Here is a 23606-nt window from a genome sequence, read left to right on the forward strand (position 1 = left end):
ATCATATATTGAACAGATGGAAAGCTCTTCAATCTGAACAGGCTGAAAGCAAAAAGTAAGGTTAGTGTAACTTCCGTCATAGAGCTTCAGTATGCTGATGACAACGTAGTGTGAGCATGCTCAGAGGATGACCTCCAAACCATCCTAAATATCTTTGCAGAAGCTTACGAAAAGCTTGGCCTATCACTCAACATCCCAAAAACCAAAGTGCTGTACCAACAAGTACAAAATAACCCCTCTGCAGCGCCACAAATCCAACTCAATGGTGTAACGTTGGAAAACGTTGATCACTTCTCCTACCTAGGCAGTTATCTTTCCACAAGGGCCAACATTGATGCCGAAATCCAGCATCGCTTGAGCTCTGCAAGCGCAGCTTTCTCCCAATTGAAGCGTCAAGTGTTTCAGGACTGGGACATTCACAGGGAAACCAAAATGCTTGTTTACAAAGCTATTGTACTACCAACCTTACTATATGCTTGTGAAACATGGACCACTTATAAACGCCATCTCCAACTCCTTGAAAGATTCCATCAACAGTGTCTCTGATTTTTTTTACACATCACTTGGGAAGACAGGTGAACTAATATCAGTGTACTGGAAGAGGCAAAGATCACCAGTGTCGAAGTAATGATTCTTCAACATCAACTTCGTTGGTCTGGTCATGTTGTGCGGATGCCTGATGATCGTCTTCCAAAGCAACTACTCTATTCCGAACTTAAAAATGGAAAGTGTAATACTGGTGTTCAACAAAAGAGGTTTAAAGACTGTCTCAAGGCAAATCTTTAAAAATGTAGTATAAACACTGACAACTGGAAAACACTGGCCTGTGAGTGCTCCAGTTGGAGAACAGCCTTTACCAAAGGTGTCATGGGCTTTGGCGACACTTGAACTCAGGACGCAAGGGAGAAACGTGCTAAGAGGAAAGCACGCTTGGCAAATCCACACCATGATCAACTGTCGCCTGGAAACCAATCTCCCCACTGTGGAAAGATTTGTGGATCCAGAATTGGCCTCCACAGTCACTTACGGACCCATTGTTAAAACCGTGTTTATGGAAGACAATCTTACCCGGCTACGAGTGATAGAAGAAGAAGAAGAAGAAGAAGAAGAAGAAGAAGAAGAAGAAGAAGAAGAAGAAGAAGAAGAAGAAGATAGCCACTCATCCTTTCCCCCAAGTGACAATGGGACATGAGAGACCACTGAGTAATCTCCAAAATATTCCCCCTCCCATTTTCTTAATATCAAGCGAATTTAGCAAAGGGATTGCAAAGGTGGAGTGCAGACCACCACAGGCAAAAGCAGCAATTCAGTATGTTCTAAAAATGTTTTGTAGAAGATTGTTCCTCAAGTGAGTTTTGTGCATTCAGACACAACAGGGTGTGCATTGTTGCTCCTTAATTGCTTGTGTTGGGTGTGTGCAGTGAGACAAGAGGCCAAAGGGTAAGTGCTTTAAATGTACCCGCATGAGAAAAGCGATTTGAGCAGAACAATGCCTGCTCCTGTTGTGCTTTATTGTGTTCTTATAAAATGGGATTATGCTGTTGTTATAAATAGAAAATGACTGGTGACAAAAACATCCCTTCAGAGCTGCTGTTCTCACCCTGCGGTTTCTGATGTCAGGCCAATTTAGGGGCTGTGCTGCTGCAGCCATATGGGGTCTGACTCATGGGTAGTCAGTCTGCACTACTTTGCTTCTAAATAAGCTTTTACAATGCTCTACAGTAGCCCAGGTTGCACATGTGTTGGCAATAAGGAGGGCTGGAAATTTACCTGGGGCAGCCTGTTTGGCATTGCACGACAGGCTACATTAGAGCTGTGCCCACAGGTGCCAAATAAAGAAAATACTCCAGTGCTTATGTGCTTAATAGGAGGGAAAATGAGGTTTCTAAATTATCTTTTTAAAAACAACAACAATGAATGCAGACCCCTCCAAAAGCGTACTCTGCCACTGACCCTTTGTGCAAACGACTCAGGCGGTTTCTCTTCTACCAGCTAGAAAACCTATCACACAATATTTGGTATTTCTTGGCAATTTAGTATTTATTGATTTATTTATTTTTTCCCAAGTGCAGGAATGGTTCCCATGTGCCTGTGAGTTACAATGTCTGTTCCCCCAAAGTCTTTTATGAGTAGCTTTTATTATCTCCAAAGTTTGCAAAGCATTTTGAAGCCAATTGTCCACAGAAGGTAATTTGGTTTTGTCCATTTTTTCAAGATATAATACAGATTAACAAATTGTTTACTAAACACCAATGTTGCTGTTTTTTAATAGAGTTTTAAAAGAGTCCGAGCTCTCCCCCCTCCAGGTTTAAAACACATGATTTCCCCTATAACCCGTTTGATAGTTATGACAGTAAGTTTCCATAAAGCTATTACATATTTACATGACCACCAAATATGTGCAAAGCCTCTGCAGTATAGGCAAACACTGTTTTATTGCTTTTTCCTTTATTGGGCTTCACAGATATTGCTCCTCACGAGGAGGCGGGTGCAGCTGCAGGCAGCCAAGACACTTCCAGGGGAAGGAAGCCCCCCCCTTGCTGCCGCTGCCACCCCTGTTCTGGCCACGGGGGTGGAGCTGGGCTTTACCCCTCCCACGCCTGCAGCCGGGGGGGTGGGGGTGGGGCAGGGCGGGGCTTAATATACTGCATAACTTTTATATGCACTGGGAAACCAAAAGAATTGTGTGACTGGCTTTAATGTGATATTCACTTTGATTGTGGTGGTCTGGAGTGGAACCTGCAATATATCTGAGTTATGCTTGTATACTGTTCCTTACATTGCCAACAACTTGAGCTAACTTAAAACCATGTATTTTTAAATTACCATTTTGAAGTGCATGTTAGATCGCATTTCCAATAGATCTAACATCTAGCAACTTCTTTGTTGTATTTGTGCATATTTCTGACAAGTTTTTGCCAAATAAATTCCAACTGGATTCTTCTTGCTGCTTTCTTTTATAACTATAGTTCATGACACATTTTCTATGGTAACCCTTTTTGTGATATCTTGCCTGAAAATATGTTTTCAAAAGTTGTCAGTGCCCTATAAACATTTTCACTTCTATTCCATTCTAATAAAAGAATTCTAATTTGCAAGTACTGAAAGGGGGTCTTATTAATCCAGATTTTGAAGGCATGTTCACTACACATTGGTATTGCGCAGTACTGTTTTTTAGTTACGGTAAATCTCTTATCCTAAGCATTTGTGAAAGTCCAAAGACTTTTCATTTCTTGCAATATTAAATTTAGCAGGACAGAGCATATGGGTGATATTTCAGGGACAAGTCATAATCAATATTTGTCCCATATTTTCATAATCACTCTACATATGTCATCAGTTTATAACACTTTCCTTTCATCATTTTTTGAATAAATCCAAGAAAGCAAAGCAATGTCTACTTGATATCTGTTGTCTACTTCAGAGATTCTCTGCAGATATTCTCTCTGGAAAGCCACTGGCACAGAGCAGTGAGGAGAGCTGTGCCAGTGGGGTGGAGTACGGGAGGCTGCAATGGGGCAGTGAAATGAGAATTCAGAGGGGCCACCATGGAGAAGTAGAAGTGGACCTGGCAGTTTTTCAAATATGTGGCACCTTACAGACTTTACAGATGTACTATGGAGTTTCTGATAAGTCTGTGATAGCTCAGTTGGTGCTGATAACGCCAAGGCTTCAGGTTCGATCCCCATTTGGGCCAGCTGCACAATCCTGCATTGCAGGGGGTTGGACTAGATGATTCTCGGGGCCCCTTCCAGCTCTCTGATTCTGTGGTCTCTGCTTCATCAGAGGCATCTGTTGTTTTTGCTATGACAGTCTACTGCAGTTGCCCCTCTGGAAATCCTTGAGGTGTTTGCTACGGTTCAGATTAAAAAATCCTAGTAACTTCTTGGCTTTACAGATACGCCGGATTGTCAACAGCTCAAGTACTCTATTAGAAAAAGGTGCCCTTTAGCAGTTTCTAAATTAATATTAAGAGGGAAATCAATGTGGATCTCAGATAGGAATGAAGTACTTAGTGAAGTACTGGTGTCTTTGAAACAAATATCTCAGAAATGTTTGACTACAATGGACATTTTTACAGACATTTGGTCTGCATTTTCTGAAACATCAATGATTAAATCCACATTGTTGGCTACTTTTCCTTCTGATCTGCCTCTTTCTTTACATCTTGTGAGAAATTTATGAACAAAGTTATTACTAATCCATACTGTCTGTCTTGTCATTTAAGTTCTTTTTTAAAAAAATCACTTTGCCAAAGTAGATAAACTATGTTTAGCATGATTAACACAAACTACTTCACATTCAGAATTGAACAGAAAGAAATTCTGACTGAAGTCCATTTGAAGTTGACAACAAGCACACATTAGGGATTTTCCCAATTATTTATCAAGCCTCAGAGGCCTACTGAATTAAGTAGGTCACTCTTAAGAAATCCAGCTCCCCACCAGAAGTAACTGTTTATTCCCCTTTTTAGTACCTTAGCTCCAATCTAAAAGCATGAAAAACCTGAAAATATTAAGTTATCATATCCTATTCCATTTCAAAGACACAAAATATGCTATATTTTAAAATAATATGTAAAACTGGCCATGTCCGTTAGTATCCACTTTTCACCAAAACCGCTTGACCGATTGCGTTCAAATTTTGACACAATGTCACATGCGAATATGAGAGTGACCCCGTACCATTTTCAAAGACAGATGTCACACCTGTGCCAGGTAAAAAAAACCAAACCCCGTGTTTCAAAACACACCACTCAGACGAAAATGCATGCTGGGAAAAGAACCAGGTTGCAAACCAGCGCCCCCAGCGGCAGCTACACTGGTACTGCACCTATAGAACCTTCCCTCTCAACAGCAGCTCGGCTCCCGTTTACATACCAGGCCAAATGGAGGTACTGACTTGCCTGGGTGGGGGTTGGGGGGAGGAGGGGACGGGATAGGTCAGGGCACGGTGGGACCAGTCACAGGGATGAGCCGGGGGTGGGGGGAGGAGGGGGCGTGATACGTCATGGGTCGGGACAGGGTGGGGGGAATCACGGATGAGCCATAGCAACGTGTGGCCGGGCCAGCTAGTAAATAATAATAATAATAATAATAATAATAATAATAATAATAATAATGGTAAAGGACCCCTGAACTTAACCGTCCAGTCAAAGGCGACTACGGGGTGTGGCGCTCATCTCGCCTCAGGCCCAGGAACCCGGTGTTTGTCTACAGACAGCCTTCCGGGTCATGTGGCCAGCAAGACTAAACCACTTCTGGCGCATGGAGCACTGTGACGGAAACTAGAGCACACAGAAATGCCATTTGCCTCCCCACCACAACGGTACCTATTTTTTTATGTGCACAGACATGCTTTCCAACTGCTAGGTTGGCAGAAGTTAGGACAGAGCAACGGGAGCTCATCCCGTCATGGGGATTCGAACTGCCAACCTTCTGATTGGCAAGCTCATGAGGCTCAGTGGTTTAGATCACAGTGCCACTTGCATCCCTGTATATTATAATATACAGTGCTGGAGTAACAGGGGGCTGGAGCTATGGGTGCCTTAGCTACTGTGCTGGCAGCCCCTGTTACTCCAGCACTGGAGGTTAATCCTTCTGGAGGTTAACCCTTCTGAGACTCCCTGCAGACGGGCAGGAGTCAGATATAGTCAGTTCGCTTCCATTGCCTAAGCCAATACCACTCACATTCTGTAACCAATAAAGTTGTGGCCTTTTTTTAGCCCATTAACCTAAATACTGGTTTCATGTGTCTTTATTCTTACATCTCGGAAGGGTTTGGGACCTTGCCACGCCAACACAGTTTCTGCAAAAGAGATCCAGGGAATGCTAAAGAACCCTGATCACAAAATGTAACATTTGCCTGCTCTTTGAGCCCTGGGTGTCCTTCTTTTCTTTCTTTTTTTAAAAAAGTGTAGTTTAAGGAACTGCAGTGGAGACAAAAGCAGAACAACGCATTCAGAGCCAAACATTTTGCCTTCCAAAATATTAGAAACTATGAGCTAAAACACCTACATTTCAAAACACAAATAAATAAAAGTTTTAAAGTAATTTATGGAAGAAAATATCCATTGGCTTCAAACAGAACTCTTAATACAAAAGCTAGATTGAGCACAGAATAATCCATTTCATAAAATCTATTTAGGTGAAGTCCAACTTCATGTCAACAGACACAGCAGAATTTCCCTTCCTCTGATCCCCGCTACTCCCCACTCCCCCCCCCATTTCCCCCAATCTGCTCTGGAGGGTCCTTCAAGCCCCACAATAGTTTTTTAAGAGCCCGCAAGGAGCTGTAGGAGAGAACGTAGGGGGATTCCTGTTTGTGGACACAGAATCTGCTGCCCCTGTGGGAAGCTGCAGTTGGATGTTACCCTCTGTGAGCACAAAGAAACCTACCAACTCTCGGAAGCAGTTATATACCTGCCAAACTTCAACCTAGTGTTGGCAGTGGGGAATAATTACTTTTTAAAACAAAACTGCTGTTTTCAGGATTTCTAGACCAAATGACGACTTAGGAATATACCAGGCACCCCCAAACTTCAGCCCTCCAGATGTTTTGGACTACAATTCCCATCATCCCTGACCACTGGTCCTCTTAGCTAGGGATCATGGGAGTTGTAGGCCAAAACATCTGGAGGGCCGCAGTTTGGGGGTGCCTGGAATGAACTCCATTTCTTATCCATTCATATGAGGAATCAGATTTCTGTTGCATGCTCCTTTTTTTCTTAACATGCTGAGATGTTTGCAAGGATACTGTAGATCCTTGTGAGTTAGCTGTGAAGAGCCATTCAATATATATCTAAATTCCATCGCAGTACTGAGTTTCTTTTCAATATTACCTAGGCTGTTTTTGTATTAACATTGCTCCTCCAAATATCTTTGAATCATAAATGTACAGAAAATTATTGCATTCACTACTTCCCTACTGCTGGGACCTCTGCTGAGCAAATCTACGTACCTGCACCAGCATTCACTCAGGCTTCCCCCCAAAGCATGAGACTTCTCCTATAACTGTCTCCTTGATCTATGAGGGCAGGACACGCTTCTAAAGATGCTTCCAATTCCCGCATGACAATATCCCCTTTCTTACTGTCAGTCCTATTTTTCCTCCAAAGCTATTGACGGTGTATTTTTGAATAGAACACATCAAGGGTTCATGAAAAAAGGTAGAAATACTCCAAACCCAAATTATTCTTTACATTCATGTTCTACTTAACTTTGAAATTTCTAGCTATAGAATGTACTCTTAGCGGGAGGTTATTTAATCAAACATGGTGATTTCAAAACACTGGTCATAAATGATAAAATTTGTTCCAGCAAATCAGTACACATTTCAGAAGTAACGTTTCCTCTTCTGCATTGCCACCTTCCATTTTTTCTGGGGAACTGATACCTTTATTTCCAGCCATCCAGTGAAATAGATTTTGATTAGGATTTGGGTACATCAAATCCGTTTGGCTACATCAGCATAAGCTATTTCAATTTCTTTGTCAGCAGCGCAAGTGTTGATGAATTCATCCCGAGCATAAGCATTTCTCAGGTATCGCCAAAGTCCCGTCATTTCTGCTGGAAACTCATAGTTTCGATATTTCTTCGTTACAATCTAGAATGAAGACCCCCAAAAAATCTGCTTTTAATACTTGAATATTATTAATATGTTTTGTAACATATGGACAAAAGGAATTAAGAATATAGCGGAAACCATGAAGAAGTAAGTACAGTAATACTTTCCCCAGACTACGGCCCCCGGGCCGGATGCGGCCCAATTGGCCTCCCAATCCGGCCCGCGATGACCCCCGCCGCCCGCTGCTGCCGCCTGCTCTTACAGCGCACTGCGTGGTGGCGCACTTTCAGATCTGAAAAATATTGCCGAAAATCGTTTCTGCGCATGCGTATGGGCCTCTCCCGACCCAGAAGAGGTCATTTCTGGTGCACTTCCGGGTCGGGGGAGGCCCATACGCATGCGCACAAACAATTTTCGGCGATTTTTCCGGCCTGGAAGCGCGCCACCGCGCCAGTAAATTGGTGTGCGCACGCGCACTGGTGCACACTCCCCCACCCTCCGGCCCACTGCACGCGCACTCCCCCCGCCCTCCGCGCGATCGGCGCAGTGGGCACCGGCCCGAAGGCGGGTAAGTCTGGGGACCCCTGGTCTAATATTAAAGTATTATATAATGAGTTTGTTAGTACAGTATAATTGCAACTTACCTGAGAGTTATGATTTTGGTGTGTGTGTGTGTGTGTGTGTGTGTGTGTGTGTAAAGGCAAAATTGTGCAAAGACTGAATGACCCATGGAATTCCTCTCCCCCTGCTGTCCAAGATCTTGTGAGATCAGGAGATCTTGGCTGGCTCCACAAGATAAAATAGTTATGGGAGACTTCAACCAATATCTGTTGGAACGCAAACTTGGCCAAGAATAAAAGGTCCAACAAATTCCTCCATTGTCTTGCTGACAATTTCATTTCCCAGAAGGTGGAAGAAGCATCAACGGGATCATTTAGTTTGGACCTGGTCCTCACAAACAGGGAAGAACTAATTGGAAAAGTCTGCTCCCCTTCCCCGGGGGGGCGGTGTTGCAGGAGGGCACCCGGGACCTCCCAGTGACCAGGCGGGAGGGTGGAGGGATGTTGCCCACATCACTGTGGCTCCCAGCTGTGTCACGCCCCCCAGCTGACCAATTGCCATTGGGTAAGCCTTTGTGATGGGAGGGGAGGTTGTAGTCTCCACCTGCCCCTCCTCAATAAGGGTATCCTGTTAAAAGGGTCCAGGGGTGTGCATCCTGTCCAAAGCCTGGTTGTGGGCTAGGGCCATGCCACGACCCATCGGGGACCCTGGGGGTACCCCGATTTGACATATGTCATAGGGTTCCCCCTACTGGTGGTTTACCCTTAGTGTGACTCCTTGCAGGTGGGCAGGAGTCAGGATATAGCCTGGTCACCCAATGCCTAAGTCAAACCGCTCACATCTGTAACCAATAAAGTTGTGGCCTATTTTAGCCCATTAACCAACATTATCCGTGTCCATGTGTGTTTATTATATAAGGGAACTGTGGGACGTATTGGGAAACTTGGGAGGAAGTGATCATGTCCTCCTGGGTTTCATGATATAGAGGCAGGAGAAAAGAATTTAAGAAGGCCAATTTCGAAAAGCTTAAGGAGCTACTGGGTTAGATCCCATGGTCAGAAATACTCAAAGAGAAGGGCGTCTAAGATGACTGGGGGTTTCTAAAAGGAGAAATACTGAAGGCCTAAATGCAGATAATTCCAACAAGAAAGAAAAGTGGGAGGCATCAAAAGAAACCAGTGTTGGTGCATAAGGAGTTTATGGATGAGCTTAGATTTAAGAAGGGTGTATATATGAAATGGAAGAAAGGAGGAGTATACACGAGAAGCCAACAGTTGAGGGGGAAGCACAGGTGGGCCAAAGCTTAAAACGAGCGCAGGCTTGCAAGAGATATTTTTTTTAAAGCTTTCTTTGGCTATGTTGAAAGCAAGAGGAAGAACAAGCAAGTTCCTTCATGTGAGGAAGCTGGCAAAATGTTGGTTGAATGAGGAAACTGTTAGGTGGATTTGGAATTGAGGGGATGCTCATTAAATTTGCAGACAACACCAACCCAGGAGAAGCAACTAATGCCGCAGAAGACAGAACCGGGATTCAAAATGACCTTAATAGGTTGCAGAACTAGGCCCAAACTAAAAAAAGGAATTTCAATGGGGACAAATGCCAGGTTATGCACTTAGGTATGAAGAACTAGATGCACAAATATAAGGCTTAATGTGGCTGACAGCTGGCTTACTAGCAGTCCATGTGAAGAGGATCTCGGGGTCTTGGTGGACCAGAAGCTTAACATGAGTCAACAGTGTGATGCAGCAAAAGAAGAAGAAAAAGCTAATGCTAATCTAGGCTGCATCTATAGAAGTCTAGTGTCTCAATCAAGGGAAGTAATAGTCCCACTCTATTCTGCCTTGGCCAGACCACACCTGGAATGCTATGTCCAGTTCTCGGCACCACAATTTGAGGAGGATATTGACAAGCTGAAACATTTGCAGAGGAGGGCGATCAAGATGATCCAGGGTCTGGAAACCAAGACTTCTGAGGGAGCTGGGTATGTTTAGACTGCATGCCATGTTAATTCAGTTAGAAGTGCCCTTGTGGTTTTTATGTTGCTGGCATCACAATTTTGACCCAACAACAAGTACCAGAAGTGTATTGGGTTTCTACTGATCCTGCTGATTGAAATGATACTGCAGAGTAGTAAGACACTGAAAGATGAGTGTGGTCAGAGCACCAAGGAACTGCTGACCATCCTTTGCTAACCTGACTGCTTGTTAATTATCAAGGGTGATCAGCTGATATTCCTTAATGGGCTCAATGGTTAAGATCTTTTATCAAGGGGAAATCTTCCTGCAGGGAGCAGTCTGCCCATAGCTGTCAAGTTTTCCCTTTTCTCGCGAGGAAGCCTATTCAGCATAAGGGAATTTCCCTTTTTAAAAAAAGGGAGAACTTGACAGCTATGAGTCTGCCTGTGTAGGCAGAAGTCATGGAGGCTGCTTACTGAATTTGAGCAGCATCAGCTGTGAGCTTAGCATGTCTTGGAGGTCCCCACCTGTGGATCTTGGGCAGGGAACCTGGGGATCTCATGCAGGTTTAGCAGTTCGGCTGCCAGCTATAACAATCTGCTGTGTTTGCAGTGTGCTTTGCTAGTACTTTTGTAAATAAGCCAAGTCACCATCCAAATACTGTATTTATGTAGTGCTCATTCTCCTAGGCTTCTCACTGCTCAGGGAAATGCAAAGCATGTAAAACAATGAGGGGAATGGGGGGCAAATAGGTGCCTGTTCCAAAGACAAATTCTTTTCACCTTGACAACATGAAGTTTGGGCAGAAGGTTGCAGTCGGCCAGAGTTAGCTCATCCCCATCCAGGAACTTGCGTTTCGACACTTTCTCCACCTCTGTGCTACTTGCATCTATCTCTTCAGGTAGAGGATTTCTCAGGTAGTCATCCAGTTCCTTCAAAGCCTTTGTTAGACCTCTTTCCAGGCCTGTGTCAAGAAGCAAATAAAGAGAAGAGTAAATAAAACAGAATTTCCAATAAAGTTCACGGCCATGTGCAGAAAACTTTGGACCTAGTCTGCTGGCAAAGCTTGTGATAGTTGTGTGTCTGGCCTATGTACTGTTGGGGTGATGAATCCTAGTCTTCGCTAATAAAGACTGACTGTGGGACAGACTATAGGAAGACAAAAGGAAAGGAAAGTCCAAAATGCTATCTTTTACACACCACCCTGGAAACCTTAGAGCATTTTTGGGATACTTGGGACAATTACATTGGGCTTCTGGTCTCATACACAAGCCTGCTGTTGGCTCAGCACTTCATCATTGCACTATTATTTTTGGACATTCTCCAAAATGCAGAATGAATTTCATCTCTCTGCTCCAGACATTCTCTCTCCTTCTAAAACATTGCAATTATAAAAATCTCTGTGCCACTTTAAAAATTTTTTAAAGGTATTGAAAACTCAGTTCAGTATCCTTGCCTTCACGACATTCAGATAATTCAGAGAGGGGTCTGTGATGCCGAACTGCCCATCCTTGCATGACCAGGATCTTAGAATATACCAGACAAGTAATCTGACAACAAAATCAAGTCATGGGGAGTCAACAACAGACAAACGGGGGCTAATGTTGCAATACCATGCACATTTACCTAGGAATAAATCACATTACACTCAATAGGACTTACTTCTGAGTAATTGCAATTAGGATTTTGCTGCACAGTGTGTATTCAGTAGATTTTGATGGTAATGATGATGATATATCAAATTTAAATTCCCCCCTCTCACAAGCACATTTTAAAGGCTACAGAATATTAAACAGCCCAAAGCATGGTTGAGGAGGAACATTTTCGCCTTGTGCGTAAATATGTAAAATGAAGGCACCAGGTGAATTGGCAGCCAGTGCAGTCAGGCCAGGATTGGTGTCATCAGGGCCGGCTCTAGGTAAGGTTCCAGTGGCACGGTGCGCCAGGGCGCCGGGCCGGGAGGTGGGGTGCTGCGCAGCGAAGCTGTGCGGAAACCAGGCAGGACGCTGCGAGGGCGGGGGCGCCGGAGCTATCTCCACGCCTCAGCACCAGGGCGTCCGACCTGCTCCAGACTGCCCTGGGTGTCGTATGTTCCTGGTGAGCAATCTGGCTGCCCAATTCTGCACCAGCTGAAGTTTCCAAACTGTCTTCAGAGACAGCCCTACGTATAACACATTGCAGTTACAACTGAAACTTTAGTTGACTAACAGACAAAAGCTAGTCAGTAGCACCTTAAAGACCAACTAAGTTTTTATTTTGGTATGAGCTTTTGTGTGCATGCACACTTCTTCAGATACACTTGAAACAGAAGTTTCAGACCCTTTCAGACCCAGAGGGTGGTAGGTGTGGGTGGGAATGGGTGATGGGCTGAGGGGAGTGGTAAACCTGTAGATGGCTGTTAACGACTGCTGATGACTGCAATTAGTCCTGGGGGGGGGGAGCAAGGGCTGAGGCGCTAAAGAAAGCTTGATCATGCATAATGAGATAAGAATCCGATGTCTTTATTCATCCCAGGTGGCTCCATGGTTTTAAGCTTGGTAATGAGTTCCAATTCAGCAACTTCGCTTTCCAGTCTGTTCCTGAAATTTCTCTGTAATAAAACAGCTGCTTTGAGATCTTGTATAGAATGTGAAGTGTTCTCCTACTGGTTTCTCTGTCTTATGGTTCCTGATGTCAGATTTATGTCCATTTATCCTTTGGCGTAGGGTTTGGCCTGTTTGTCCAATATAGAGAGCCGAAGGGCACTGTTGGCATTTGATGGTATACACAATGTTAGAAGATGGGCAATTAAATAGTCCTGAGATGGTATGTTGGATGTTGTTGGGGCCAGTAATGATGTTGTCCGGGTGTATGTGGCAGCAAAGTTGGCATCTGGGTTTATTGCAGGCTCTGGTACCAGTGTCCATGTTAAGTCTGGTGGTTGTCTTATTGTGGGTGAGGAGTTGTTTAAGATTGGGTGGCTGTCTGTAGGCAATGAAAGGTCTTCCTCCCAGAGCTTGAGAAAGGGAGCTGTCATTGTCCAGGAGAGGCTGTAGATCTCTGATGATGCGTTGTACTGTTTTAACTTGGGAGCTGTATGTGATGACTAGTGGTGTTCTGTTATTTTCTTTTTTGGGTCTGTCTTGCAGCAGGTTTTCTCTAGGTATCAGTCTGGCTCTGTTGATCTGTTGTTTAACTTCATCAGGTGGATATTTTAGTTCTAAAAAGGTTTGCTGTAGATCTCTTAGGTGAGATTCTCTGTCTGTAGAGTTGTACAGATGCGGTTGTAACGTAGGGCCTGGCTGTATACGATGGATTGTTTGGTATGTTTGGGATGGTAGCTAGAAGCATGTAGATATGTTTGTCGGTCAGTTGGTTTTCTGTATAAGGTAGTGTCTATACGTCCATCCTGTATTTTTATAGTAGTGTCCAAAAAATGTATTTCTTGCATAGATTGGTTCATTGTTAGGTTGATGGTGGGGTGAAAGTCATTGAATGTCTGGTGGAAGGTTTCCAGGGTCTGTTGTCCATGTGTCCAGATAATAAAAATATCGTCAATGTATCGTAGGTACAAGAGAGGTTTGAGTGGGTAGGAGTCTAGGAAACGTTGTTCTAAATCTGCCTGCTGAGTACATTTGTGCTGTGCTGCCTCAGATTCAACATAGTTTTTTCTGCCCGTTTCGTGCCGGGCGCCAATAATAACATTGCCAATGCCCTATCCCATTTTCAGATGCAGCGCTTCAGATTGCTGGCCCCGGCTGCCAAGCAGTGTCCGGAATATTTCCCACCTCATCTTTGGAAACTTGGCAAATGATTGTCATGCAGGGAGTAGTGGCATCTATTTCTCCTTCCACCTTGAGTCTTATAAGAAGGCCTGGGTGGATTTTTTGTCCTTTATTGCCCTTTCTGACTATCGGTCGAATAAAGTATTTTGATTGATTGATTGATTGATTGATTGATTGACTGACTGTCGTTTATTGCCCAGCCTACAGGTGGCCCCGCAGTTAATTGCCCCACAACACAGCAAGCGTTGTGATATTTGGCTCATTTGCACACATTGGGGTGGGCGATCAAGTCCCTTCGAATTCAAGCTTTGGCGATTTCATTTTTCTGTAAGTCCCTTTACGAAAAGGACCCTTGTGCCAAATTTGTTGCATGAAAGGCCCTCGAGGGCTGGGGATGACTGCAGCCTCCCAGGGCACCAGGTACAGCATGGTGCTTTGAGGTGCTTTGCACCATGTGTAAGCAGCTGAGGCTTATTTGTTGGTCCTCCTTCGAGACACGTCTTTTTGCAACAGCATTTTCTGTCATTTACTTTGGTGGATTGCGTGTGGGTGAGGTGGTATTGGAATCCCCCAAACTGAGGTTTCTAGGGGCTTGTTATTGCAGGACATCCAATTGTCCGAATCCGAGCTGATTTTAATGGTGTGCAATTCGAAAACAGATCAGTTGGGCAGAGGAGCCCTGATGCGGCTGCCTGCCACTTTTCAGCCCAGTCCCTGTCCCATTAAAGATGTTAAGAAATACCTTTCCATTTGCCCACTTGGGGGTGGTTCCCTGTTCATCCACGAGGATGGGTCACGCTTGAGCTGCCAGCAATTTGCTGCAGTAATGTGTAAAGCAATCGGCGCTTGTGGCCTACCTGTTTTCATATTTGCACCTCATTCTTTCCGCATTGGGGCAGCTACAACATATAGGCGCATATGGGCCTATCAGTAGATATGATCAAGGACCTGGGCCGTTGGAGGTCCAAAGCGTACAAGGGATACGTCTGGAAATGGCACTGAGGTGCAGTTGCTAACATGCCTTCTAGGTCTGCCTCTAATGGATTTCTGGATTGTGGGTCACGGCATCATCCACTGGGCCAGCGAGAGGGCAGTGCTGTCTGGACTGGGACGGAGGCTTGGGCTTGTGTGGCTGTTCTGGATCTCCAGGCGAGGCATGCTTTGGGGAGAGCTTCTCCCAATGTTGCGGGCTAAAGCCCAATGGGCCAGCCCACTGCAATGGTGATCCAGCTCAGTGAGAACGACATGCCAAGTACCCCGGGCTTACTTCTGCGATCCCGCATACAAGAGGACTTATACGAACTGCTTGCCTTACCCAGAATTAAGATATTTTGCTCGCAATTACTCCCGCGACACATTTAGAGAGGTAGTCATTCCCCAGCTGCCACCAAGCGGGCCAGAAGACGCGTCCAGAGCGCAGTGGCCAAATGGGTGGGATGGTCATCTGACACCCAGACATCATCCCACGCAATGCAACTCTGTACAGACGGGACGGTGTCCATCTGTCTGATGAGGGGAATGATTTATGGTTGTCCTCCATAGCTAAGGGATTAAGGGATTGGTTACAGGAGTGAGTGGTTGGCGGGAGCATGTGTGTGCACGCTCTTTGTGGCGGATAGGCTCTGGTTCACGCTGATAGGGGTGGAATGAGCCCTTACCACCCTATCCACGGGTATTCCTCTTAAAGGATTCCATGGGACTTCTGGTTGGTATTCCCCCAAGAGGGGCTGTGCCCTCTCCAGAGTCCTGGGCACACATGGGGGAATCAAGGCCTGGCGCTAGTCAGGACCCTGTCCCAGGTGTGAACCTGTATGCTGACTCATGGTGCGCCCAGAGTCAGCTCTGGAACCAGAGCCTATGCAACCACTCACTTGATTTACAATCAATAAAGTTGTGGCCTAAATTCTGCCAAAAACCAAACAAAAAATCTGAATTTATTTCTAGGCCTAGGTTAAAGGGTCTCCACATGCAATATTGGCAGGGTGCATAGAACACTATTATTAGGGCAGCCCTGGAAATACGGAGAATCCCCTTTTCTTTTTTGAACCTATTAACACCTGTTGAATAAAAGGTTTTCCTCGCACAGTAAGCAAAGAATAATATTGTTTTAGTGTCCCATTCAAAATCAAGTTATTTACTTAATTTAACTCAATTGGATTTTTGAAATCCTGGCTCAACCATCTATTTTTCAGTGGTGGCTGTCTTCAGATATGCTTGCCTGCATTTGCCCATCTGCTTCCTATTTCCCATTTGAGGAGGTGGTGGAGAGGAAATGTAGAGCATGGCTTTGTATTCTGTCTCCTAGAACAAGCATGGCCAGCACCTGCCTTCTTGGGAGCCTCTCTGATCTCCTGACAAGTGCAAATTTCTCCACGCAGGTCTGACTCCTTCGCCCTCACCCGTTCTCTGGCTCCACAATAGAGAGGAAACCACCCAGCGCTCAAGGTTTCTAAAGCTATGGGGCAGATCTGCTCAGGCATTGCATACAAAATCCAGAAGAGAAATACTGTTGGCGAGTAACTTTTTTCAAAATGTCTTTCTTTCACAATTTGGTGTGCCCAGGGCCTCTCTCCCTTGCTTGCCTGCCCCCCCCCCCCAGTTTTGCCATAGCCTTTTGGTTGGGGGGGAAGGGGGGAGGCTGGAGGACTCGTTAAAGGAAATTGGACATAAAAGTGACATAAAAGAGGAACATCATTAGACACACACACAGAGAGAGAGAGAAAATATAAAAAGGAATGGGGTAAGAAAGGGATGCTGTTATGGGAGGAAGAAAGGCATGTAAAAGGACCAAGGAAGAGGAATGAAATAAACTGGCAGTATGGGAGCAGTGGTGTAGAGATGTTTGATCTGGCTATGGTGAGGCAATACAACTCAATTGCATCTTATTTGGACTGTAACACACTCTGTGTGAATGTCTGAAGAATGTCCAGAAATTTCAGAACGCTGCAACCATTCAACTGCCTGGGACAGTTTTAGGAAGCGTCTGACTCCAGCACGGCAGGCTTCCTAGGTACAATCCAAATAACTAGGTATAACCTACAAAGCCCCAAATGGCTTGAGACCAGGTTCCCTGAAAGACCGCATTCCATCATATGAGCCCAGCCCAGTTTGAGGATCTTCAGGGCTTCTCTGTGGCCAGAGCTCCTTGCTAAGGGAGGCCTCTCTTTTCAACCCGAAGACCTTCCAGAAGCAGCCCAGGCCTTGAGCCTGATCCGTTCTTTTATTTTCTATCCCACACTTTCCTCAGGGCAGCGTGCACAACGGAGATCTACCCGTACAATTCATTTTATCTTCACAATAACCTTGTGAGGTAGGACATGGTGTGAGAGAATAACTGGCCCAAAGCTACTCATTGCCTTGAGGATCTGGGCCTCCATGTTAACCATTTGATAGAAACATAATGAACCAACAAGTATACATGTCAGGGCAATGACCCAACAAATCTTGAGAACAGAAGCCAATTTTCAAACAAATGAGGGTGAGTTCTTCTGCCTCTGTTATGTAACTCCTTACTAGTTATGAGGGAAAGTGGTTCATACAGCCACATATGGGAATGACTGAAGCCTTCCTGACAACGTTTCAGAGCTGTCTTTTTTCCTAAGGCAAGCAGACTTCCTTTCAGCCTGCAATATGAAGCCGCTCCAAAATGACCTCTGTAAACCTGCAAGCTGCTTAATTGTCACGCGGAGGCATGTTTAACAAACTATGACCTGTGTACAAAATGAATCGTGACTGCTGCTACCTTTTACCACTGATTGATGCCTTTTCTTTTTACTGCTCTTTTCTACCCACACAAGATTTATCCCATAACACACACAAATGAATTGGATGAAATATGCAATGAGTGAAAAGGGGAAACTGTACATAAATATCCAGTCTCACACAAACAATCTGAGATTTATTTTTCCTTAAAACACACACACACCACCTTCCTTGATCACTTCCAGATTCATAGCATATTGCATGAGGTCTATTGCATTATTCTGGTTTGTTCCCACTACTGTGGAACAGAAAATTAAGGTAAAATACAACAAAATCAAACCGTTCCGTTTCATTAGGCAGTCTGATTTAAAGACCACATCTTTGTTAAACTTCACATAATCTGGACAAGTAATACCCTAATGCAAATTTCAACCCCCTTATTTTTCTTTATAAATTCATCTTCAGCAAGTAAGCTGCTTTCCTGGATGTTGTTTTTGCCATGGGGCAGGTTTTGTACCCTTGGCTAATCTTGCTTTGGGTGGCAACTTCAGGAGTCTCTGTGCTGAAGCCATGCAGATCTCGAATGGAGACCATGAGAAGTCAGCTTGAGAACTAAGTTGGCACCAGAACCCAGCAGAAAGCACTTCAGAACCCAGCAGAAAGCACATGTGCACAGGCACACCTTGATTTACTTGGGGGTTTCTTCCCCTCTTTCCACTCCTCAACGGAGTAATCCGTACATATAAATATAACTGGGATCTAAGACCCAGCTAGTCCAGAGCTCTCCTCAGAATGGTAACCAGGAAAAGTAAACCTGGAGGGAGGCTCATTGTGATCACTTTCAATGGTTATTTTAATTGTTATTGCTGCTGTAAGTTTTTAACCTTTTTTTTAACTTTGTAAGTCACACTGAGCCTTTTGAGTATAAGGCAACATATAAATAAAGTTGTACAGTAATAATAAAATATAACAATTGCTCCTTACAAACCGCTCTGAAATTTATTTTCCTCCTTGCATGCAGGTAGAATTGAATCAAATAATTATAATTTTATAACATTAAACCATGTGATATTTTTCTAGAAAAAGAGGTGCCAGAACTCACCATGAACACCTCCCTTGTTCTCTTATAATGACAATGGCACCCACCTGAAAGAAGCCAGAACTCAGTTCCAGCTGAAAAAAAAAGCCATGAAAAGATACTTCCATTAGAGGTATTTATCAAATTCTTAAAAAGTTTCCATGTAGGTAATATAATTGTGGGTGAAATTACTGAGATCCTAAAATGTTCAGGGTAAAGCAATATCTGGGATACAATTTATAGACTTTTAGGACCAAACTGACATAACGTTCCTATTTGTTTAACCTTAGTTTGGCTGACCCACATATAAAGCAGGTGGAGGTACATTAGTATACAGGGTAGCTAAAGCACATACAGGTGAGGGAAGCTGAACCCTCTCACTACTATTTACCTGTCTGAGGCAGAAACCCCCACCTCCATCCATTCCCCTAGTCTGGCTCACTTCCTCTACTGGCTCATCTGAAGCAGAAAAAGGACTCTGAGGAACAAATAGTGAGGGGCTAAACCATAAGTGGAAAAGGATTTTATACCCCACATTCACACATCCCTTCAGAACACCTTATAAAAGATTTGACAGACTTGAGTTAACACAAATAGATTGGATGCCCTTGCATGATTCATTTTTTCATAATGCTACTTAGACCTTTCATTCTGCACAAAGTCTCAAAATCCTAATAAACAACGGTAGGCCCAGGGGGACCTTGGCAAGTTCACAGGGCCATCGACACACTTGCCACTGGGCAATGCTCCCATGCCGCTGCTGTTCATGAGAACCACTGCCTCTAAAATGGCAGCTGTCTGTGTGAGCGCCATGATTTGCAGGATACGTCTGCATGGTGCTGTGATTGCACGAGTTGCACAAGCACAGCCCCCTCATGGAGGCTCCACTTCAAACAAGCAGTGCCTTCCTGTGCAATCACTGGAGCTTGTACTGTGTCTGTGTGAGGAATGCCACTAAGTATAAACTGGGCCAGAAACAGAGGGGATCTCGTGCAAATCTTTGAATTACTCTAGCAGCCACATGCTCAGGCCCAGTAAGTGCTGCTGCTTCTTTTCTGGAAAGAAACTGTGCTTAGTAGATAAGGCCCTTTATCTGCCTCCTTTAAAAATGTCTTTACACCACATACCGAGTGCTAATGCTCCGAGAGAAAAATCAAGACCTAAATGTAAAGCCACATTTTATAAATGAAAGATGATCATTACAGCATTCCAAATTAAGCTGCTGTGTGTTTACACAGACTGTGCAGTGCAATTTAAATGATCAAAGAGCAGCGGGAGATACCTTGAAAACCAGGCATCCCAACGTAATTTCAGATTTTTACTAAACGTGTTAGGCCATGGCCACAGGAAAAGGGAATATCTTCTAGTGTGCTTGGCCTGAACTGCAGTGCCCCCTGGAGTTCTAGAGAACAATTTGCAATTTGCAATTTGCAATTTGCAAAAAGAAGGTTTCACCTTCTTATATTCTATTTTATGCTTATGTACAAACGGATAAAGAATCCATTTCTGATAAAGGAAATTCCATATTTTAGAGGATGGCTTTGCTGTTGCTGCATTCGCCATGCCAGAAAACTACCACATTTGACATGTGGGGAGCGTCCTGTCACTGGTTTCATGTCACACGCTAGTTTACGATTTTTGATGACACATTACTAGACACAAGAGACATTTTGTGTACACACTGAAGAAGAATGCAAATGCAAAAAGAACAAAAGTCAAATGTATGTACTGTACAAAGTCTTACACAGACTCAGCAGTTACAGGAACGTATTTCTTAACATTCCTCATAACAATACAAGATTCTCTTTTTTCATATCACTTACTTTTTTAACCACCACTGATATCTCTATAAATTGCTTTTGATTTGTACTGGAATAAAACAGAAGAAAAATAATAATACATGAGCGAGATCCCAAACCAAAACGCTCCATTGCCCCCTGGAGAGTCATGACCAGTCGGCCTCAACCATGCTGTGCTGAAGGGTGCATACATTCCATTCATCTACACACAAGTATAGTCAGGGCTTGACCCCCACTTCTGCTTGACCCACACTTTCTAGGTACAGGTCCAAGTGGTTTCCCCCTTGCCTGGCTCCTTTCTCAGGGAAAACCCGCTCTTCAGCTCTCAATTGGAACAAAGGGTAGTCCACAGAAAAACCGTGTTGCTGTTTGCTCCAACTGAGCACCGAAGAACAGTTTTCTTCCCACGGGAGAGCAGAGGGATGAGGGAAGGTATGGATCAGCTCTCAGACCACAAACCAAAAGACGGGCACAAAATGTATGGGATGGGCAGGCAGCACCACTGTACTTTAAAAGCTTAAATATATATATCACGGTACAACATTTCTGGAAACTAGGCCTGCCACGTTTTCTTCCTTTTTGCCTTTTTCTCTATGTCTTTTAACAGAAGCCTGAAACACAAATTAAGCAGATCTGTCATGGAGACAAGGCCAACATACCTTCCATCCCTGGCACACTCAAAAAACCATTTGGCTGTTTTGAGCATTTGGCAGGGATGGTGAAGAAGTCCAAATGGCCTGCCTACCTTTTCCAGTCCCTTTCCTTCCCAGGCAACAAAACCTCCTTCCTGTGCAGGTGTGTAGCCAGCAACAGGGAGGGCTAGAAAGACACCCAAGAGGTCCTGTGGGACCTGCCCTTAGAAATGACATTCATGAGCCTGCCCCATCAATATAGGTTACTGCCATCTTGGGATTGTGGCTTGTCCAGTTTTTCCTGCTTCCCAATTCAATTCTGTCCATTCGGAAGAAATGGCTTCACCTAAGTACAGGCCCTGGGAGGTCTCTCTCCTGACTGACAAGCCGGCTAAAATGGTAAAGAAAGGGTGACTGAGGAAGGTTAGACCCACTTGAGTCAGATACAATCTCAAAGCAGTCCAGACCCAAATCGAAATGGGGCAAAGATTTGTGGATGGCATCGATGGGGGCGGGGCAGGGGGGGGAGCTCTGATTCTAAACTTTTTGCATTCAAAGTTTGCCCCATCATGATGGGCGGTTTCCTCTGCTAAATTTCTCCACATCAGCCTGTATTCAAAATCCTAGAGGCAGGGCTAAGCTGACAATCCAACTGGAAACACTTATTGCTTTTCTTGTCATTAGTTTTGCTTCATATCTTGTTTTCAGCCATATAATGGGGGGGGGGAGAGAGAGAGAGTACTGATCCTTTATGTCTTTCAAAGCAAGGTGAGAGATACAGCCACGGAAAGGTAGCAGCTGTGATGGAGATGCAGCGCTGTGGTCCCTCTTTGGGAAAATCCTGCCTGTCCTCTCTCCTCTATTCCCTTCACCTTGGATTTGGCAGGATCAGTGCTGGCCGAGTCCTTATTTGACTAGCAGCCTCCAGGCACAGCATTAATTACCATGCTTGACAGACACCGACAACTTCTGCATCTGGATAAATCCTCAGTTTCCCACAGAATCCTCAGAGACATGAAACAACAAAATCCCTGAAAAATATTTGAGAAAAATGTGTTTGTATTTCAATTACCCATTTTTGAAAAGCGAATAGAATTCCCTTTGGCAAAGTCTGAAATCAAATCCCTTGTAACTTTAAACCTTTTCCTTAAATAATAAATGACCAGGTTCTGACCATCTTCAAGAAGGATACTGAAAAGCTGGAACGTGTCCAGAGGAGGGCAACCAAAATGGTCAAAGGCCTGGAAACAATGCCTTATGAGGAACGGCTTAGGGAGCTGGGTATGTTTAGCCTGGAGAAGAGAAGGTTAAGCGGTGATATGATAGCGGACACGGAGCAATGGACTCAAACTACAAGAAAGAAGATTCCACCTAAACATCAGGAAGAATTTCCTGACAGTAAGAGCTGTTTGACAGTGGAATTTGTTGCCAAGGAGTGTGGTGGAGTCTCCTTCTTTGGAGGTCTTTAAGCGGAGGCTTGACAGGCATATGTCAGGAATGCTTTGATGGTGTTTCCTGCTTGGCAGGGGGTTGGACTGGATGGCCCTTGTGGTCTCTTCCAACTCTGTGATTCTATGATTCTAAGTGATTCTTAGTAAGGTTACCATGTCTAAACTCTGTCCTGTGCTGCACAGTTCTTCCCATCACAGTGACAGGAGAAGCTGTACTTCAGAGAATTCTCCATGCAGTGCACTGTAACTCTTCAATGCAAAGGTTTCCTCTTCAGGTCTAGCTAGACCTGTTAACTCCACTTTCCAAGTAATACAAATTCTTTCAGAAATTGATGGTTGCTTGATAAAGGAAAAAGCACACTTAAAACACACACAACAAGCACTGTAAATCACCACTTGCCTTCCTGCAAATGTGCCAACGTCAGCATTGCTAAGCTAGAGTCAAACTGATGTAGGTATTCCTGGGACTCATATCCAACAGATTTCTGGCAGCATACTCTTGGCTATATATAGCAGATAGGCATTTCTCACCTCTCTTACCTAACCACATGATGCAGCAATGGGGGGGAGGGGTAATCATATGTAAATTAATGATATAATGTTCTTTTATTTTTAGGGCCTTGATCTGAATCCAGGTCAGACCAGTGGATTCCTCTGGGCAGACGGCTGGAAATTCCACAGAATGAAACCGATGCTGGTGGTCTCACAGCTCAGCGAAGAGCAGAACATTGGAACACCTTAATGAATGTGGCCACCCACACGGGGCACCATTAAATATTCAATTCAGCACAAATTTAAAAAACAACCCTCATGTGAAATCAAAGGGCTCATTCTCTCAGTCAAGGCGAGTACAATTTTAGGAAAGATTAGTCAGCTGCAAACAGCTAGTTACTCTCTACACCATCATCTCCTTCAGCAGCAAATAAACAGCGGGGGGGGGAGGGGGGAGCACCTGAGTACCAAGAGCTTCAACTGATCATTGGTCTTTCAAGAGCACATAAATGCCTGCTTTTATCTGCATCTCCTGTGCAATTGTCAGAAATCAGTTGGACTCTTTGCATTTGCCAATTTGGACTAGGGGATCAGGTATACTGAAGA

General features: G+C 44.3%; 1 protein-coding gene across 8 annotated transcripts in view; it reads right to left on the reverse strand.

The window, feature by feature from the left end:
* Positions 1 to 337: 337 nt before the first annotated feature.
* CLIC5 (chloride intracellular channel 5) overlaps positions 338 to 23606 on the reverse strand; it is a 68281-nt gene continuing 45012 nt past the window's right edge. For 3 of the 8 annotated variants that reach the window (XM_035110305.2, XM_035110306.2, XM_035110307.2), the window contains exons 5-6: positions 10865 to 11046; positions 6211 to 7605 (exon numbers count right to left, since the gene is read on the reverse strand). In XM_035110305.2, coding sequence (XP_034966196.1) covers positions 7447 to 7605; positions 10865 to 11046 — 341 coding nt within the window. In that variant the 3' untranslated portion in view covers positions 6211 to 7446. The other 5 variants (XR_004692282.2, XR_009557276.1, XM_060272343.1 and 2 more) reach the window with 5 other exon arrangements.

This window comes from Zootoca vivipara, chromosome 3 (genome assembly GCF_963506605.1).
Source record: "Zootoca vivipara chromosome 3, rZooViv1.1, whole genome shotgun sequence".
NCBI lineage: Eukaryota > Metazoa > Chordata > Lepidosauria > Squamata > Lacertidae > Zootoca > Zootoca vivipara.